At 37.0% G+C, this 17066-nt stretch overlaps 1 protein-coding gene across 4 annotated transcripts in view; it reads left to right on the forward strand.

Annotated features, from left to right (window-relative positions):
* Nucleotides 1–17066, forward strand: part of LOC136864202 (CDK5 regulatory subunit-associated protein 3) — a 113996-nt gene that overhangs the window by 80964 nt on the left and 15966 nt on the right. For all 4 annotated transcript variants that reach the window (XM_067140887.2, XM_067140897.2, XM_067140906.2 and 1 more), the window contains exon 9: nucleotides 8064–8235. In XM_067140887.2, the coding sequence (XP_066996988.1) occupies nucleotides 8064–8235 (172 nt within the window). The remainder of the gene's footprint in view (nucleotides 1–8063; nucleotides 8236–17066) is intronic.

Below are 17066 nucleotides of genomic sequence, written 5' to 3' on the forward strand. Positions count from 1 at the left end.
GGCCACGGCTGTTTCCTTCCCACTTTTACCCCTTTTCTATCCCATCATTGTCATAAGACTGTGTAAAAGTTTCAAACAAATTTATTAAAAAACCACCATTCAATGGTTGTTTTTTAATAAATTTTGTTTGAAACTTTTACATTCTGTACTCCAATACGGCTATCATAATGAGACTCATACTTACTTACTTATCCGGCGCTACAGCCCTGTGTGAGCTTTGGCCTCTTCTACGATAGTCCGCCATCTACTTCGATCCTGAGCGGCTGCTCTCCATGGACAGCACGTAACAGTATATTTTCTATAATTGTTGTTATATATTGAGAGAACCAGCTAGAGGTCGGCTTCAACTTCATAGCTCCATCTATTACAGGGTCTTCCTTGTCGCCGTCTTTTATATATGTGATACAATTCCTTTAGTTTTGCCAATTGCCACCTTTTCAATACAATAAAAATATATTACAAACTTACATATTTATTATGATGTTTACATGGTACATGTTTCGCTCCTTTTCGTGAGCATCATCAGCCAAACTGTCATTAATGTGAGATTGTGTAAGATTATAAAACAATTCTTTGGTTCAAGATTACTCCTATAAAACTAATTGACAATCTTATAACATTTTAAAAGTCACACAACAATAAAATTATGTCTTAAGTTAACACTTTTTGTCTAAAATCTTCTTCAGTCCAAACATTTTATTGTCAAAACTCATCTGGTGAACATCTTTTAAAATTGTTTAAAAATAAGAATAAAATAAAGAACTTTGAAATCTGGTTAGTTGTGTTGATTCCCGTTGCTTAACTTGTATAATTGTCATTAAAACTTCATAACAGTATTGAATATTTTCTGCAGTTGATAATTGTCATTATGGTCGATAGATTTGTTCTCGTTGCTGGAGTAACATTTATAAAATGTATTGGTATAAATTTATATTATCAATGGGGTAAAATTGTTCGTGAACAAACTTGTTGATGAAACACTTTTTGATGTGATATTGGATGTAAAATGTTCTCGAACATTCCATAATGGCTCGTTAGTGTATCTGTAATGAAAGATAAAAATTATATGTTTATGGTTTTGGTTGTATTTCTGTATGACATCTTATTGGATGATATTAATGATAGTTTGGCTGATGATGCTCACGAAAAGGAGCGAAACATGTACCATGTAAACATCATAATAAATATGTAAGTTTGTAATATATTTTTATTGTATTGAAAAGGTGGCAGTTGGCAAAACTAAAGGAATTGTATCACAAGTAGACCTTCAATATGGACAAGGAAAATGAAGTTTATAACCTGCAATGTCTTTTATATACTCGGGATTTAACTGCTTTTCTTGGCATTCGATTTTCCTCCATTCTTTTCACATGGCTAAGCCATCGCAATCTCTGTGCCTTAATAAGTCTAACTATATCCTCCTGGTCTAATATGTTTTGTATTTCAGTACTCGTCCTTATCCTCCAACCATTCTGATCTTGAATTGGGCAATATATTCATCTAATAATCTTTCTTTCATATATTCTTAATTTATTCGCATCATCAACTAAAAGGTTCCAGGCTTCTGAGCCATATGTCACTACAGGTCTAATAAGGGTCTTATATATTTTGAATTTTGTAGGTTTAGACAATAGACGAGATTTAAATAATGTAAGATTTGCATAATAAGCCCTGTTTCCAGCTATTATACTACGATGTATCTCCTCACTTATTCTATTATTGTTTGTCAACATTGTTCCCAAATACTCAAAACTTTGTACATTCTCAAAATTATGCCCATTTATTGTCAGATTATCGTGACTTCTTCTGCCCTCTATAGCAATCACATGCATATACTTAGATTTACTGTCATTCACCTCCAATCCCATCCGTTTTCCTGCTTCCTCCATTTCAAGAAACATTTCCTTCAAATATCTATCATTCCTGGCCATTAACACTACATCATCTGCATACGCACAAATTTGTTTAGATTTATATACAATATTTCCGGTATCCATTATTTTTTCAAGGACTTGGTTAATTGCCAGATTAAACAAAGTAGCTGAGAGTGCATCACCTTTTCTGACTCCTGTATTAAGAGCAAACTCATTTCCAATTCTTCCATCCACCATCACCTTTGCCCTTACTTCTCCTAAAGTGATTCTGATCACCCTAATCAGTTTCTGTGGCATTTCTATCGTCTCCATATATTCATATAGCTTATCCTTGTATATACTGTCAAATGCTTGTCTAAAATCTACAAATAACATATGTAGATCTATATTATGCTCATAGCATTTTTCCATCGTTTGACATACCACGAATAATGAGACTCATAACATGTAATAATAAGACTCTATGTCGGTATGACATAAAACCAATTGTAAAAAAAAAAAACACAAATAATTGTACTGTTGATCAGTAGGCTAGTGATGTTTGGTGACAATGGACTTTTCACTAAAAATCTAAATTTTAAAAATTCTCCATTATTATACCTTGTAGGATAAAATTGTATCAGACAAAACTGGTTGAAAAATAGTTTCTATAATTGTTGTTATTCACACTTTTAAGGGGCTGATGACCTTAGGTGTTAGGCCCCTTTAAACAACAAGCATCATCAGCATCACACTTTTAAGATAGACCTAATATTTCTGGAGATATTTGAAAGTTTTTGAAAAATGTAATTATAGTGAATATGTCGCTTATTATTTATTATTATTATTCTTCATATGGTCTGTCTAGACATCAGCCTGGAGGCTAGTTGGTTATAAGGAAACTGCAAAAACTGATGTCGTCATAATGAGGCATACTAAGAAAGATGAGGAGTGGTGTAGTTTTCCACTGCTTGAGCCAGACACGACTGACTCAGCACCTTTAAAAACATCCAGGTGCACTAGTCATGCTCTGAACGCCGTACCTCAGTAGCTTCCATACTGTCACAGGCTTAAATGAAACTGAGACTTCAGTGAACCCCACATGTTGCTGTGGCCTGTTCCAGGAGACAGACGCAAAAATACTGCATCCACAGGTAGAATTTGTAAGGTAAAACTGCATAAAAAATTTAAAAGATCAGAAATTATATTGTACACAACTTCTAGGATGTATCATTTTTCAAAACAGCTTTTATTATTGGAGAAATGTGACATTTCTTGTTTTGATTACCTTAGTATTGCTACACCAAAATATACTGTACTAATAAAATAAAATAAAGCTACTCTTGAGATATCCCTAAACTTAAATACTGAGTTTCTTGGAATTTTGTCTTGATGTTGAGATGTAAATACATACAGACTCAAAAATTGAACTGAACATATTTTCAAATTTTTTATACCTAATTTGACATAAATACAAATTATGAGTCCAAAATTTGAAGTGTACAGACAATGTCGATGGTAAGAGAGAAAGAGATTTTGCTACAATAGAAGTAGAACTAGTACTACAGTTGGAAAGATAAAGAAGGGGAAGCTGTGGAAATTTATGTAGCAGAAAAAATTATCTTGAACTTTAGGATTGCAGTGGATGTACAGATCAGGTGATACAGAAACACCAGATTAGAAAATTATCATATTGGCCTGAATATAAGATGGGCTCACATATAAGTTGACTGTAAATTTTTGGAAGGTATTCACACTTGCAAAAATTACGTATTATTACGTATTATTTACAGTAGGGTGGAAAGAAAAGTTGAAGCTGAGTTGGAGACTTTCGTCTGGAGTGTGGCATTGTATGGAAGTGGAACATGGACAAGAACAAGCACAGAAAGAAAGAGAATGGAAGCTTTTGAAATATGGTGTTGCAGATGAAAACTGAAGGTGAGATGGGTAGATCAAATCATGAATGACGAGATACTGAATTGAATTGGCTATTAACAATTTTATGAGAAGAAGAGAGAGAATGATACGACACATTTTAAGACATCCAGGACTTGTTCAGTTAATTTTTGAAGGAAGTGTAGGTGGTAAGAAAGTTAGTAGACCTAGGCATGAGTATGACAAACAGATTAGAGTAGATGTAGGATGCAGTAATTATGTTGGAATGAAAAGGTGGCAGGATAGGGTGGCATGGAGAGCTGGCTGAGTGTTAGGTGGCTTTAAATAACCTGACTTTGGGCGGAGGAGCTTATTAAGGTGGGTGCTGGTTCCGCCATTGAAACCCAGAAGTGGATAGGGCTCTATGATCCACAGCCCGACCCAGGAGCTCTCAAGAAGAAGAAGAAGAAGAAGAAGAAGAAGAAGAAGAAGAAGAAGAAGAAGAAGAAGAAGAAGAAGAAGAAGAAGAAATAAAAATGTAACATATTCAAGCTCTCCTTCAACTCTGATAATTCATTAAGCCCTAAAGTAAATCTAAAAACAAAGGTTTATATTAAAATGAAATTATTGTGGCCGTTCCTCAGTTTTATTATGTAATGCTGATAGCGCAAGCAATTTTACCATTGTAATTTTCCGGCAGGCATTGCACAATAGTAATCTGACATCGTAAATACAAGCCTGAACGTCATATAATTTTTTTATACCACCCTAGGCTTGCTTTAAATTCAGTTACCAGAACTTTTAACTCACATCCCACATCTCTGCCATAATTCTATAATAACTAAATAACTTTTTGAATAACCTGGATTTAGTTTCTCCTGCACAAATCCAGTATTGAGCCTATCAATTTTCTTAAATTTTCTTGTCTTTGATCCTCTGATTGCTTCTCATTTCTTTGCGCACATTACACTCATAAACACCATACTTTTTGCAGCTTGTACGTTATTAGTACATTTTGCCTTGGGTAAAACCTACAATTTGAAGTTTATATCATAACATCTGTCTTCTTTATTTAACTAAAGTGACAATTACACTCTCCTTTCCACATGATCTGCTATGACTGGAATAGTAATCAAAACAGAATGCAATAACACAATGATGCCAACCCAAGCAACAAGAGATCACAAGTCACAAATTGGAAGAATTTGTCAATGGTCAAGATTTTGATTCATTCGTAACCTTGAGCTCAGCTGTGATGCACGTAGTGACTCCTGCTGCAACGAACCAGTACAGTTGGGGAATAATACAAATAGACTTTCAAAGAAGTGAGTCTTTAAATGTTAGACTGTACGTGCAAGATGAATACAGTTTTTATTAGTATATTTTAATGTAAAAGACATTGTCTTAGATTGGGCCAATACAGTAAATCTTAAAGGAAGTAGATGACTACTGTATTTAGATTGATGCTTTTATAGTTAAAAATGAAGGGCATGATGATCTTTTGGGTTTATGTCATGTAAAAGAGACAACAATTTGATTTGTTTGCAATTTGGTTTTGTATTTGATATCTTTTTTTTCTTTGCCCCCTACCCCATATTAGTTTTATTCAAGAGCAGTAAGCGGTTTTGATCATGCTTCTCTGTGATTGAACCTGTAAGATTATGTCCTTTGTTAAGACAGAGAAGCTGCAGATTATGAAGGTCTGAGGTTCAAAACCAAGTGTTATGAACAGGATTACATTTCATCAGTTTCCTCACATATCAGTACAGAAACTGATGACTAAAGATATCCCTAGCCCTAGATATTGATTAACGATGTGGAAGATTACTCATTCAATTTTGCTGTACACAGTTTTTGAACCTAGTATGATTTGCTGCTGGATTTTGCTAATAATCTTAGAATAACATATTTAAAAATATATTTTTAAAGCATGTGTATAATCTAAGTTTGGTATATTTACATCCAGCAGAGGAGGGACCAAAAAATAAATACAATGTACTGTAGTAGCACCACTCAAGGGTATTAACCTTATCAGTTATAAGACTTACTACGGAGTGCGCTGAAACAATCGATGACCAGTATTGCAAGCCTCATTAGTGCTGTGCTGTGCCGTGCTGTATGCGTTTGCTACAGTTGTTTGTGATGATGAATCTACTAACCGAATTAGTATTATTAGTGCAGTTCTTTAAAGGCAAAGGACATAAGGAAGCAGAAAAATGTGAACAGGTCATAATTGTGGCAGAAACCATTTTCAGTATGTTGAAAGAACTTGGAAACACAAGAATAGATTAAGATGACCATGAAGAAATTGATGAAAGTGATGACTATTTCAAGACTGGAGCAGAAATTGATTTTTATTTCCAGTCAGTTATTGACAGCAGCACTGAATTAGACACGGAAGAATCAAAAGGAACCTTGTCAAGTTCATATCATCCTAGTCCAAAGTGGAAGCAGATAGTAGTATCATTTGTTGAAAAAGAAAAGATAATTGGCTACTGGCTTCTACCTGTATATGAAATTTAATCACTGATCATGGTCTTCCATGAAACATAATATCTCCTGGTTGATAGATGAACAAGAGTGGTATAGATGGAAAACAGAAGTAGAAGAAACAAAAATTGTGTGTAAACATCAAGGAAATTAACAAGAGGAACTACCAATGGTTTCATTAATTATGTTTGGAGCATCAAGTTGTTCGAGATCATGACATTCAATGCACACCCTCTCCGACCAAGAAAAATTGTTTTCTATATGACACATCAAGATGATGTAATAAAATGTGACTCTCAGAGATTAATTCAAGAGTTTTGGAAGCAAGCAAGAGGCAGTTACGTTTAGTTATCCTGATGATGCTTTATTCACTGCAGATCAGACAAGATTTTTACAAAGAGATGACTATGGGGAAAACATTGGCCAAAATTCAGTACATTAAAAGTCTATGGAGCAGTTCAATCTAAAAGTGCAACTCAACACTCATACACAGTTATGCCTGTTGTTTTAGAATTGCGAGAAGTTTTACCAAAACTATACTATATCTTATTGTACGTTAGCCGAGACCACTTAGTTTTGAAGTACAAGGGATGTTCTTCCCAGTAAACAGTATTATCATATGACGCAGTTCTTCAGACAAGATGACAATTGTTATTTAGCCTTTTCTTTAGTATTATTTAAAGTTTAATTTAAGGGTTTATGTATGCTTTTCGCCCCATTACTAAAATTTGTTAAACGAGAGAAAACAATAAAATTCTGTCAGTCTATTCAAACTGAAAATGTCTCGTATATCTTTTTTAATACATATATGAATCTTACTATAGAATTTTGTTTCTCTTCTGAATGAAGGGCTGTCTGGCCGAGGCGGTAAAGGCGTGCTCTGTTCGCCTGGAAGGACGTGGGTTCGAACCCCGTCAGTCTTTGCTTAATCCTTTTGATTTGACTCCTGTCATCTTTCCTATGTGACTTTGAACATAGATATGTTTTTGGGCTGGGGGTCTATGTGAAATTAGCATAGACAGATAGATAGATAAGTGTCTTTATTGGCGTAGTTAAGGCCATTGGGCCTTCTCCTATACTAAACCAATTAGTATGCATTAAAGTCATAAGTAATACTACCATAATTAATACTAGAAGGCACAAATTGTGAAATTGTTTATGAAACGAGATTTCTACTTCCGGAGGTTGACATGGCCCTGAGGTTCACTCAGCCTACACCAAAAATGAGTACTAGGTTAATTCCTGAGGGCAAAGGCGGCGGGGCGTAGAGCTAACCACTCTACTCCATCAAGTGCCGAGGTTACAAATGTGGTGGCCTTTACCTTCCACCACTACAAGGGCCTTCATGGCCTGTACAGAGATGACTTTGCTTTGCTTTTTTACTTCTAAATGTAAATATACATACCGTACTTGAATCATATGAATTTCTTTCTGACACTATTAATACTTTGCGTATTAGTAATATATTGACTTGGCTGTTGGATTTTAACATTTTTGCATCGTATAGATCTTTAAGTTCCTTATAGTCTCTCTCGTAGAATGTTTCCTTTAATTTTGGTACTTTAAGTGATCTTATTGCACATAAATATTTTCTCGTGATTTTCATGTGGTTTTATGTAATGCTCTCAAAATATTTCCAGTGTCTTTCTATAATTTCTTTTTGAATTCAGCAATTGTCTATATGGCTTTCGTTCTTTCCTGTATGTATTGGAGCCGGTGTATCTTCCTCGATTGCATCATCAGTAAAGCACTAGTTGTAAATATTTTTTGTTTTGTATTTACATTGTGAAATTGAAGATAATGTACAAATATATACTGTACTTTGATTCCTATATCTTTTGCTAGGTATGTTGATCATCTGGTTGATGGTTTAAAACAGAAACTTGCTGTTGCCAAGCGTATGGAGGCTGCCCAGGAGGTTGTGAAGGAGCGACGACATGCAGTTGGTGAGGAAGCTGCCTCATTGCAACCTAAAATGCAGCTGATCATAGACAAGACTAAGGAGCTTCAAAGTGAGGTGAGAGGAACGAGTTCTCTGCAGTGCATGTGTTAGCTAAAATTCATTTTTCTCATCTTTGTTATAACCATAATATAATTTAGGTGAAAAGATTTTTGGAAAACAGAATTAACTGACGACAGCTAATGTTATTTGTTAAATGTACCTAATCAGTTTTGTAAATGTTAAATTCTCCCCTAGTACTCTTCATTTGTGAGATGTACTGTACATGACAGTTATGCAGTCTTTGCTTAATCCTTTTGATTTGACTCCTGTCATCTTTCCTATGTGACTTTTAACATAGATATGTTTTTGGGTTGGGGGTCTATGTGAAATTAGCATAGACAGATAGATAGATAGATAAGTGTCTTTATTGGCGTAGTTAAGGCCATTGGGCCTTCTCCTACACTAAACCAATTAGTATGTATTAAAGTCATAAGTAATACTACCGTAATTAATACTAGAAGACATAATTTAAACACAATCAAAATATAACTGAAATAAAATTCCACCATAGTGAGACATACATACAACAGCAATAATGATGAAGATAATAATAATAATAAAAATAATAATAGTAATGATGATGATGATGATGATGATGATGATGATGATAGCTAGTAATGATATTGTAGTAGCACGATCACTGAAAGGCCAGAAATGCACAGGTCACTCGCATCCTGCTGTACCTCTTAACGCTCTTTTAAATGACACTGTAGTTGGTATTCCTCTGACGTTGTCCGGTAAACGATTCCATTCTCGTGCAGCAAACACCGAGAATGAGCTGTTATATGCGGCAGTTTGATGGTGAGGGATGATGAGCAGGTTGGATGTTTGAGCCCTTGTATGTCTGTCATGAACATTTGAGAAGTAGTGGAAACGCGAAGAAAGGTAAGAAAGGGGAAGTTGTAGTAAGAACTCGATGGAGGAGAGACAAAGTATGATGGTTATTACGAACATGGAGTCCCGACCACTCTAATTTTAGGAAAGATGGTGACACATGGTCATATTTTCTTAAATTGCATATATATCACACACATGCATTTTGAGCGCGCTGTAGCCTTAGGGAAAATTGTGGCCTCACGTCATTGAAAACAACATCACAATAGTCAAAATGTAGCATTACAAGAGCTTCAATTAATTTATTTTTAAGCTTGCATGGACAAGAAACCGACACCGCAACCAGGCAACCAGTGTACGTCATATGGATGGAAGAATGATGCCTTTTTTGTGGATGGAAAGACATGTTTCTGGAAGATGGTGATATTGGACTTATTAGACCTATAAAGAGAGGCTATAAACAAATGGAAATTATTTCATCTTTTGAGCTTAAAAGCATATCCATGATTTGATATTTCTCTGTGTAGCTGAAAAAAAATAGTAACGTTTTTTTGGCCAGTTCTAGTATTCTTTCGGATTTTCATGATATTGCATACCTGCCAACCCTTCCGATTTACCTGTCAACTTTCCGTTTTTAACTCGTCTTCCGATTTTCCAGTCATTTTTAATTCTTCCTATTTTTGACCAGTATAACCTCCAATACAGTCAATACTCTTCCCCTAGGTTAAAGGATAAATTCTTACGTGCTTGTGTAATTTGATGCGAGTGTATCATCCGTCGCCTTCGTGTATCGTGTTTCCTGCTTGCTACAGCAGCGGGTGTGCTTTACGGCTGGGGATTCGGGATGACAATCGTCCTACAAGCAAGAGAGGTTAGCGCGCGCTAGCGACTCAGTTAATCGGGACGAAAGAATGAGTTTCATAGTGTGTGGTTCGTGCACTATTAACATTGTTTATGTGCATAATTTTGTTGGAGTTTTAGGCCAGGTGTCTTTTCTATCAGTTCTGTGCTCTTCCCTGTGTCAAAATCGTATGTTAATAATGTATGAGACATACCGATCTGTTTTATATGTGGTGGTTTCGAGTATTTGCATTTTTGTTCATTTTGACTTCATAATTTTAATGAGTTGAATGTATTTCAGGTAGTTGTGTCGGTGACAGTTTCTGGTGTTTTCTCTTCATGTTATGGCGAAAAACATAACAAACATGATCTCTAAGTGTTCAGAGATACCTATAATATTAAATTTCCATTAATTTTACGGTCTAATAAGGGAAACTATTATGCATTTTGTTGCATGTGTCAGTATTATATAAATGCGTTGGAACCTTGATATCTCGAATCACCTCAGGAGATACATTTTATTTCGCGTTATCGAAATTTTGAGATATAGAGAATACCGTTTTTGAGCATGTACAGCACGTAATTGAATCATATATCCGGCTCCATGGCTAAATGTTTAGCGTGCTGGCCTTTGGTCACAGGGGTCCCGGGTTCGATTCCTGGTAGGGTTGGGAATTTTAACCTTAATTGGTTAATTCACCTGGCATGGGGACTGGGTGTATGTGTCATCTTCATCATCATTTCCTCCTCATCACTATGCGCAGGTCAACTACGGGCGTCAAATGAAAAAAAGACCTACCTGGCGAGCCAAAGTCCTTGGACACATCCCGGCACTAAAAGCCATACGCCATTTCTTTTTATTGAATCATGTGTATCTACAGGCTTTTACTGAATACATTATTCTTAACAGTACTTAAAAATATACAAAGAAACTCTATTTTATGGCGTCACTTCAATTATAACACTTAGTAACTTTTTAGAAGACAGGATACAGTTCATACAGTAGTGAAGTGAGAAACATAGCTCCGTTAACACCTTTGGAAAAAAAAAATCCGTTAGTCTCTTCTGTTTGTTGTGGTTTACCTTTCCTCCCTTCATGTTGAAACATCTCGTCAATACCACGCAGCAGAGTTTCGTAAATGGAGCTTGTCACCCGCGACTTCTGCGCTTGCTTTCGTACATGACCAGTAATTAATTGACACCCGAGAAACAGCGAGGCTTTGCTGATTTTCCGATCACTAGAAATTTGAGTTTTTCGGTTCCCGTCATATTAATTCCCAGCTTCACTGTAACCCTTTCTTTACTTGTTAACTGTTCCTCACAAACCACAGATGTCGTATTGCACAGTTAATGTTGCACAAAATTCGAGTTACAAAGAATTTTTTGCTTCAAGGGAGGAAATGTTTGCTTCGAGAAATAGAGAAATTCGTGTAACCAAATTTGGAGTAATAGAGAAATAAATACACGTGAAGAATAGGACAAATGGCCAGAAAATTTAAGTTACTTCGAGATACTGAAAATTTGAGTAATGAAGGTTCGAGATATCGAGATTCGACTGTATTATTATTCGTATGTATGTGTCATAAATGAGAGTGATTAGGTACATTTTCTTGTCACAATCTTTAGTTTAAGATTTTAAATTTAATGGTCAATTCACATTGTAACTGTAGATATGTATGCCTTTTATCCTGTCCTTTTTGCGCGTAGACCGTGGCGCAATATAGGGGAGAGAGGGGCAATTGCATGCATCTAAGCCAAAACACCTGTGTAAGGTTCTATGTTTGATCCACAATTTCTACTGTACTTCAGTATGATAGGAAATATATTTAGAAATACGGAGTGTGGAATACAAGTACACAAGTAGTAAAGTTTCTGAGTCTTCTGTCAAAATACAGAAATTGGTATTGCATATCATTACCCACCCATGTGGGGCAATGGCACGTATGTACTTCTTTCACCACAAAAGAGACAAACATCGTTGGTGGTATTCCTCTGTAGCAACCCAGACACCACTTCTTCCGTGTTATCATCATTTTCATCATTTTGACAAAGTTCATCATCACATATTTCATCTGACAAATTCTTGCCTTGAAAAAGTACCTTCTTTTTCTTCATATTCTTGATTTGCAACTCGGGTCTTCTTGACCATTGTGTATTTGTTTCTCTCTCTTCTTTTCCAATTCCTATGATATTGATTTTCTGGGTGTGGCTGTCAAAATTTCAGAGTGCTTCTTAGGCCTAGACCTTTGTGTTTTCACATAAGATGATGCACTGATAGGGATAGGAGAGGAACTGATACAACAACAATTCCGTTTTCATTGCAGAAATTAAAGGAGGAAAGTGATGTGTGACTCGAATGGTTGTCCATTAATAGAAGAGTTGGATTCTTCACGGATGATTGCGTGTGTACAGTGAAATGTTTGAGCCACGTCAGGAACAAGTTCTCATTCATCCATCCTTACTTGGAGCACACATAAATGCTTCCTGGATGGCCTCCACGTGTTATTGCAGTGGACATCCTCACACCAGGGTATATGAACATGGGTGGTGTATAATTATCCGTAGGATTCATGGCGCAACATACTGTAATATTTCTTCCTCGTTCTCAGCTGGTCGCTGTCCCTACTTGCTTTTGACCTTTGCGGGCAATTATTTGAGGTGGCTTTTGGACGGTCGAAATGCTGGTTTTATCGACGTTATAAGTGCGTGATGGAGGAAACTTATGTTTTCCACTGACAGTCAAGAGATGATGATAAACCCTGTCAACTTTTGCTTTATTAAATTATAAAATTCTGCTTACGCTAGTTGCTTCATGTTTCCACAGACCGAGTACTGGGTTTCTTCTCAGGAAATCTTGCGCCAAGTCCTTGCCAGCTAATTGAGTAGTTTTGTTGAAATTGTTAGAAAGATTGTTCCTGTCCGCAAATTCATAGGTAACACGACGTAGTTCAATCATCATCATGCAGTAATACAACCTAGCCAACTGAAGAAGGTGAGAACAGAGTTCCTTTTCTTGATGTTCGGTAAAGACAGTTTTCCTCCCCATCTTTGGTCCTCCCATTAAACTACATGTCAAATGCTTCTTTAAAGTTGCCTCATGAATACCAAACTGACGCCCATCCTCACACACTTTATGTCCAGTTCCAACAGAAGCAATTACAGCAACTAACGTTTCTTCAGACCAAGAAGTCTTATCTGTAGCCCTCTTACTGTTCCGAACAATCTAAAATTGTAATTTTTAGTTATAATTATATGGACATATACGTCTTATTTTGCTAATGGAGTGTAAATGTGTCATTCACATAAATCTCTGGTAAAACATGAAACTATTTTGTTTGGAAGGGATAATTGTACGCACTGAAGGAGTAATGAGACACAGCATGTACTATTACCCTTCTAGACACCTTCACACTTTTTGTCCTGCCATTTTATAACCGATGAAAGAAAAATGGAAATCACATGTGTATCACAAGATATTGCATTCCACATTCAGAAAACTGAAGACTTTCGAGAAAATAGTGGACAGTTTAGTTTGTAAATTCAACCCTTCTGATGTAAGATAATGTAATAAAACGAATATTTCTACACAGCACAAGAAACATACGCAACTCAGGCTGACACTCGGCTCGCATCAACGTTATGGTAAATCCCCATTAGATTGAAGCAGATTGCAGAATGCTTGCTACCAGGGGAGGGAATTTAGAGGGGTACATCCCATTTCCCGACATGTCCCATTGCCCCTCTCTCCACTATGTGATGAAATCCAAGAATTAAAAAATCTTCCTATTTTTTATTTCTAAAAGTTGGCAGGGCAGCTATGATATTGGATTTCTTGGCCTTCGTTCTTTGCGAGGTCTCCTTCCAATTTATGTTCCAAGGAACTGATAATCTTATTTGTATTTATTTAGCATATACTGTAGTAGCACACATAATACGAAATACAAAACATAAAAATACGAGGGCTATCCAGAAAGTAGTACCCATTAGTGCCGCATGAAGTGCTGACGACTTGGGTAGCCACTGGGCAAGGTCAGACCGCGTCAGTGGCTTGTCTGCCTGCTCTGTGCGAGGTTGCGTGACACTAGAATTGCTTGTGTTGTGTCTGTGATCGTTTAAAATGTTTAAACAAATTGAGAACCCCGCCAGTTGTGAAGTGAAGGCCGTGATTAAATTTCTTAATGCACGAAACGTTCGACCTTGTGATATTCATTGCCAATTAATGGAGATGTATGGAGACAATGTGATGTACGAGTCGTTTATTCGGCGCTGGTGTCGCAACCTCAACCTGGGGAGGGGGAATACACACGACGAGGAGTGTTCAGGGAGACCATCTGTCATTACAGACCAGCTGCTGAGTGCAGTAGACTAATGCGTGAGGAACGATCGGCGTGTCACAATTGATTAACTCTGTGAACATTTTCCTAATGTGTCTCGAACAATTGTTCATGAAATTGTCAAAGACCATCTGCATTATTCAAAAATCTGTGCAAGGTGGGTCCCTTGCATGCTTACAGAGGAGCACAAAACTAAGCGTACGGCTGCAGCACTGACGTTTTTGGGACATTATTCTGATGAAGGAGACTCTTTCCTGACTCGCATCATTACTGTGGACGAAACATGGGTTTGTTATGCATCACCTGAGAGTAAACAACAGTCAATGGAGTGGCATCATGCTCATTCACCAACCAAACCAAAACAAATTAAAGACAGTTCTGTCCACCAGGAAACTCATGGTAACCGTTTTCTGGGATCGCAGAGGTGTACTACTCATTGATTTTATGACCCGTGGAGACACAATTAATGCTAATGCATATTGTGAAACATTAAAGAAATTACGGTGGGCAATACAAAATCGACGGCAAGGTCTGTTGTCTACAGGCGTCATTCTCCTTCATGACAATGCCAGGCCTCACGCAGCTGTGATAACACAACAACTTTTGCAGCAATTTAAGTGGGAAACCTTTGACCATCCCCCGTATAGCCCGGACTTGGCCCCTTTGGATTTTCATCTCTTTCCGAAGCTTAAAGACTTTCTGGCGGGAAAAAGATTTGACAGCGATGAGAACTTAAACGAGCCGTGACTACGCATCTCAATACGCTGGTGGCGGAGGACTATGGCGCTGGAATACAAAAACACGTCCCACGTTATGACAGATGCCTAAATTTGCTTGGAGATTATGTGGAGAAGTAGTGTAAAGTATGCTCTTTCCAATAAAAATGTGTATATTTGTTAATATTTACTCCTGTGTCTTTATTGCGCAAACGGGTACCACTTTCCAGATGGCCTTCGTAATAGCATAAATCCTTACAGCAAAATGTCCAAAGTAGAGAAAAAATTATCTGCTTGCTATGAGAAAATTGGTGAGGTCTGCTCTGTAGGTCCAGGTTTTGCAATCCTGTATTATGTTGCAGATTGTTTGCCTGTCAACTCCACTGTCACCTTTCAGTGATGGTATTTTACCTTGCTTAGATGCCTACTATGGCTAGTGACTATTCTGTATAAGGCTAACCATGTTTTGCAAGACAGGCTGAAAGCAAGCAGTTAACTTATTATTTCTCTCCTGAAAACAACTGCTGTCACAGTTATTGCTACCACCATGACCATTTTTTAATATACTTTTGTAAATGTTCACTTAAATCTATAATAATTTGTATAATGTTTGCTTCTTTATCTCCCCTATTATACAGTAATGTGTAAAGATATCAAAGACTCATGCATAGTGGATTAAAATGACACAAAATCATACATATCACACACACCATCAGTCGGGGAGGCATAAGATCTGTTGTGTGTGGTGGACTGACAGAAGTTTCAAAGGAACACAAAGGAATAGTATTTAGGGATGGTAGGTAAGGTGGAGAGGGTTGATGAAGGTGAAGATATTTCATATTTAAGGGTAGAGTCTCACAGAACAGTACCCATTGGTAACTTGAACAGTAAAACACTTTCAGTGGAAATTTGTGGGATAAGGCACAGGTGGGACTAGAAGAGTATTTGTAATTTTGTTCAGAACCATTTACTTAGCGTAAGTATGGTACTCTCCCATTGAACAATGTGATTTTGCTGCATTGGGGAGGCTTGTATGTCCCAATGAAACAGGTTGCCGAGCCGTAGGTGCAACCATATCAGATGGGTATCTGTCGAGACACTAGACTAACAAATCGTTCATCTAAATGGGGGTAGCAGACTTTCGTAAGTTGCAAGGGTGGCAGTCTGGATGATTGACTGATATGGCCTTGTAAGAATATTTAACATGGTTTAGCTGTGTTGATACTGCTACACGGCTGAAAGCAATGGTAAACTACAAATGTAAATAACTCCCGAGGATATGCAGCTCACTCTGTATGAATGGTGTACTGACGATGAAGGTAAAATAGTCCCGCATTTGGATCTCCGGGTGGGGACTACACGAGAGGGGGCAATCATCAGGAAAATGAATACTGACATTCTATAAGTCAGGGCATTGAGTGATAGATATTTGAATTGTTGTGGTAGGTTAGAAATTCTGAAAATGGAAATGGATAGACTAAAGTTAGACGTAGTTGGTATAAGTGAAGTACGTTGGCAGGAAGAGCAGAATTTTTGGTCAGGCGACTACAGAATTATCAGCACAAAATCAAATAGGAAATGCAGGACTTTGTTTAATAATGAATAAGAAAATAGGTCAGTGGGTGATCTTCTATGACCAGCATAGTGAACAAATTACTGTTGTCAAGATAGACACCACGCCAATGCCTACCACAATAGTGCAGGCCTGTATGCCTATTAGTTCAGCAGATGATGGAGGAATCTAAAACAAATATGAAGAGATAGAAGATTTGATGCAAAACATAAAAGGAGACGAGAATGTAATTTCGATGGGAGACTGGAAAGGAATGGTAAGCCAAGGAAGAGAAGATAATGCAGTAGGAGGATTAGGATCGGGACAGAGGAATGAAAGAGGAAGTTTGCTGGTTGAATTCTGCACCAATCATAATTTAGTCCTTCCTAATACTTGGCTCAAACACCACAAATGATGACTGTATACATAGATGAGATCTGGAGACACTGGAAGAAATCAAATAGACTTCATTATGATCAGGCAGAAATTCAGAAACCAGGTATTGGATTGTAAGACCTTTCCAGGAGCAGACGTGGTCTCTGACCACAACTCAGTGGTCATGAAATGTCA

The sequence above is a fragment of the Anabrus simplex genome, chromosome 1, assembly GCF_040414725.1.
Source record: "Anabrus simplex isolate iqAnaSimp1 chromosome 1, ASM4041472v1, whole genome shotgun sequence".
Classification (NCBI taxonomy): Eukaryota; Metazoa; Arthropoda; class Insecta; order Orthoptera; family Tettigoniidae; genus Anabrus; species Anabrus simplex.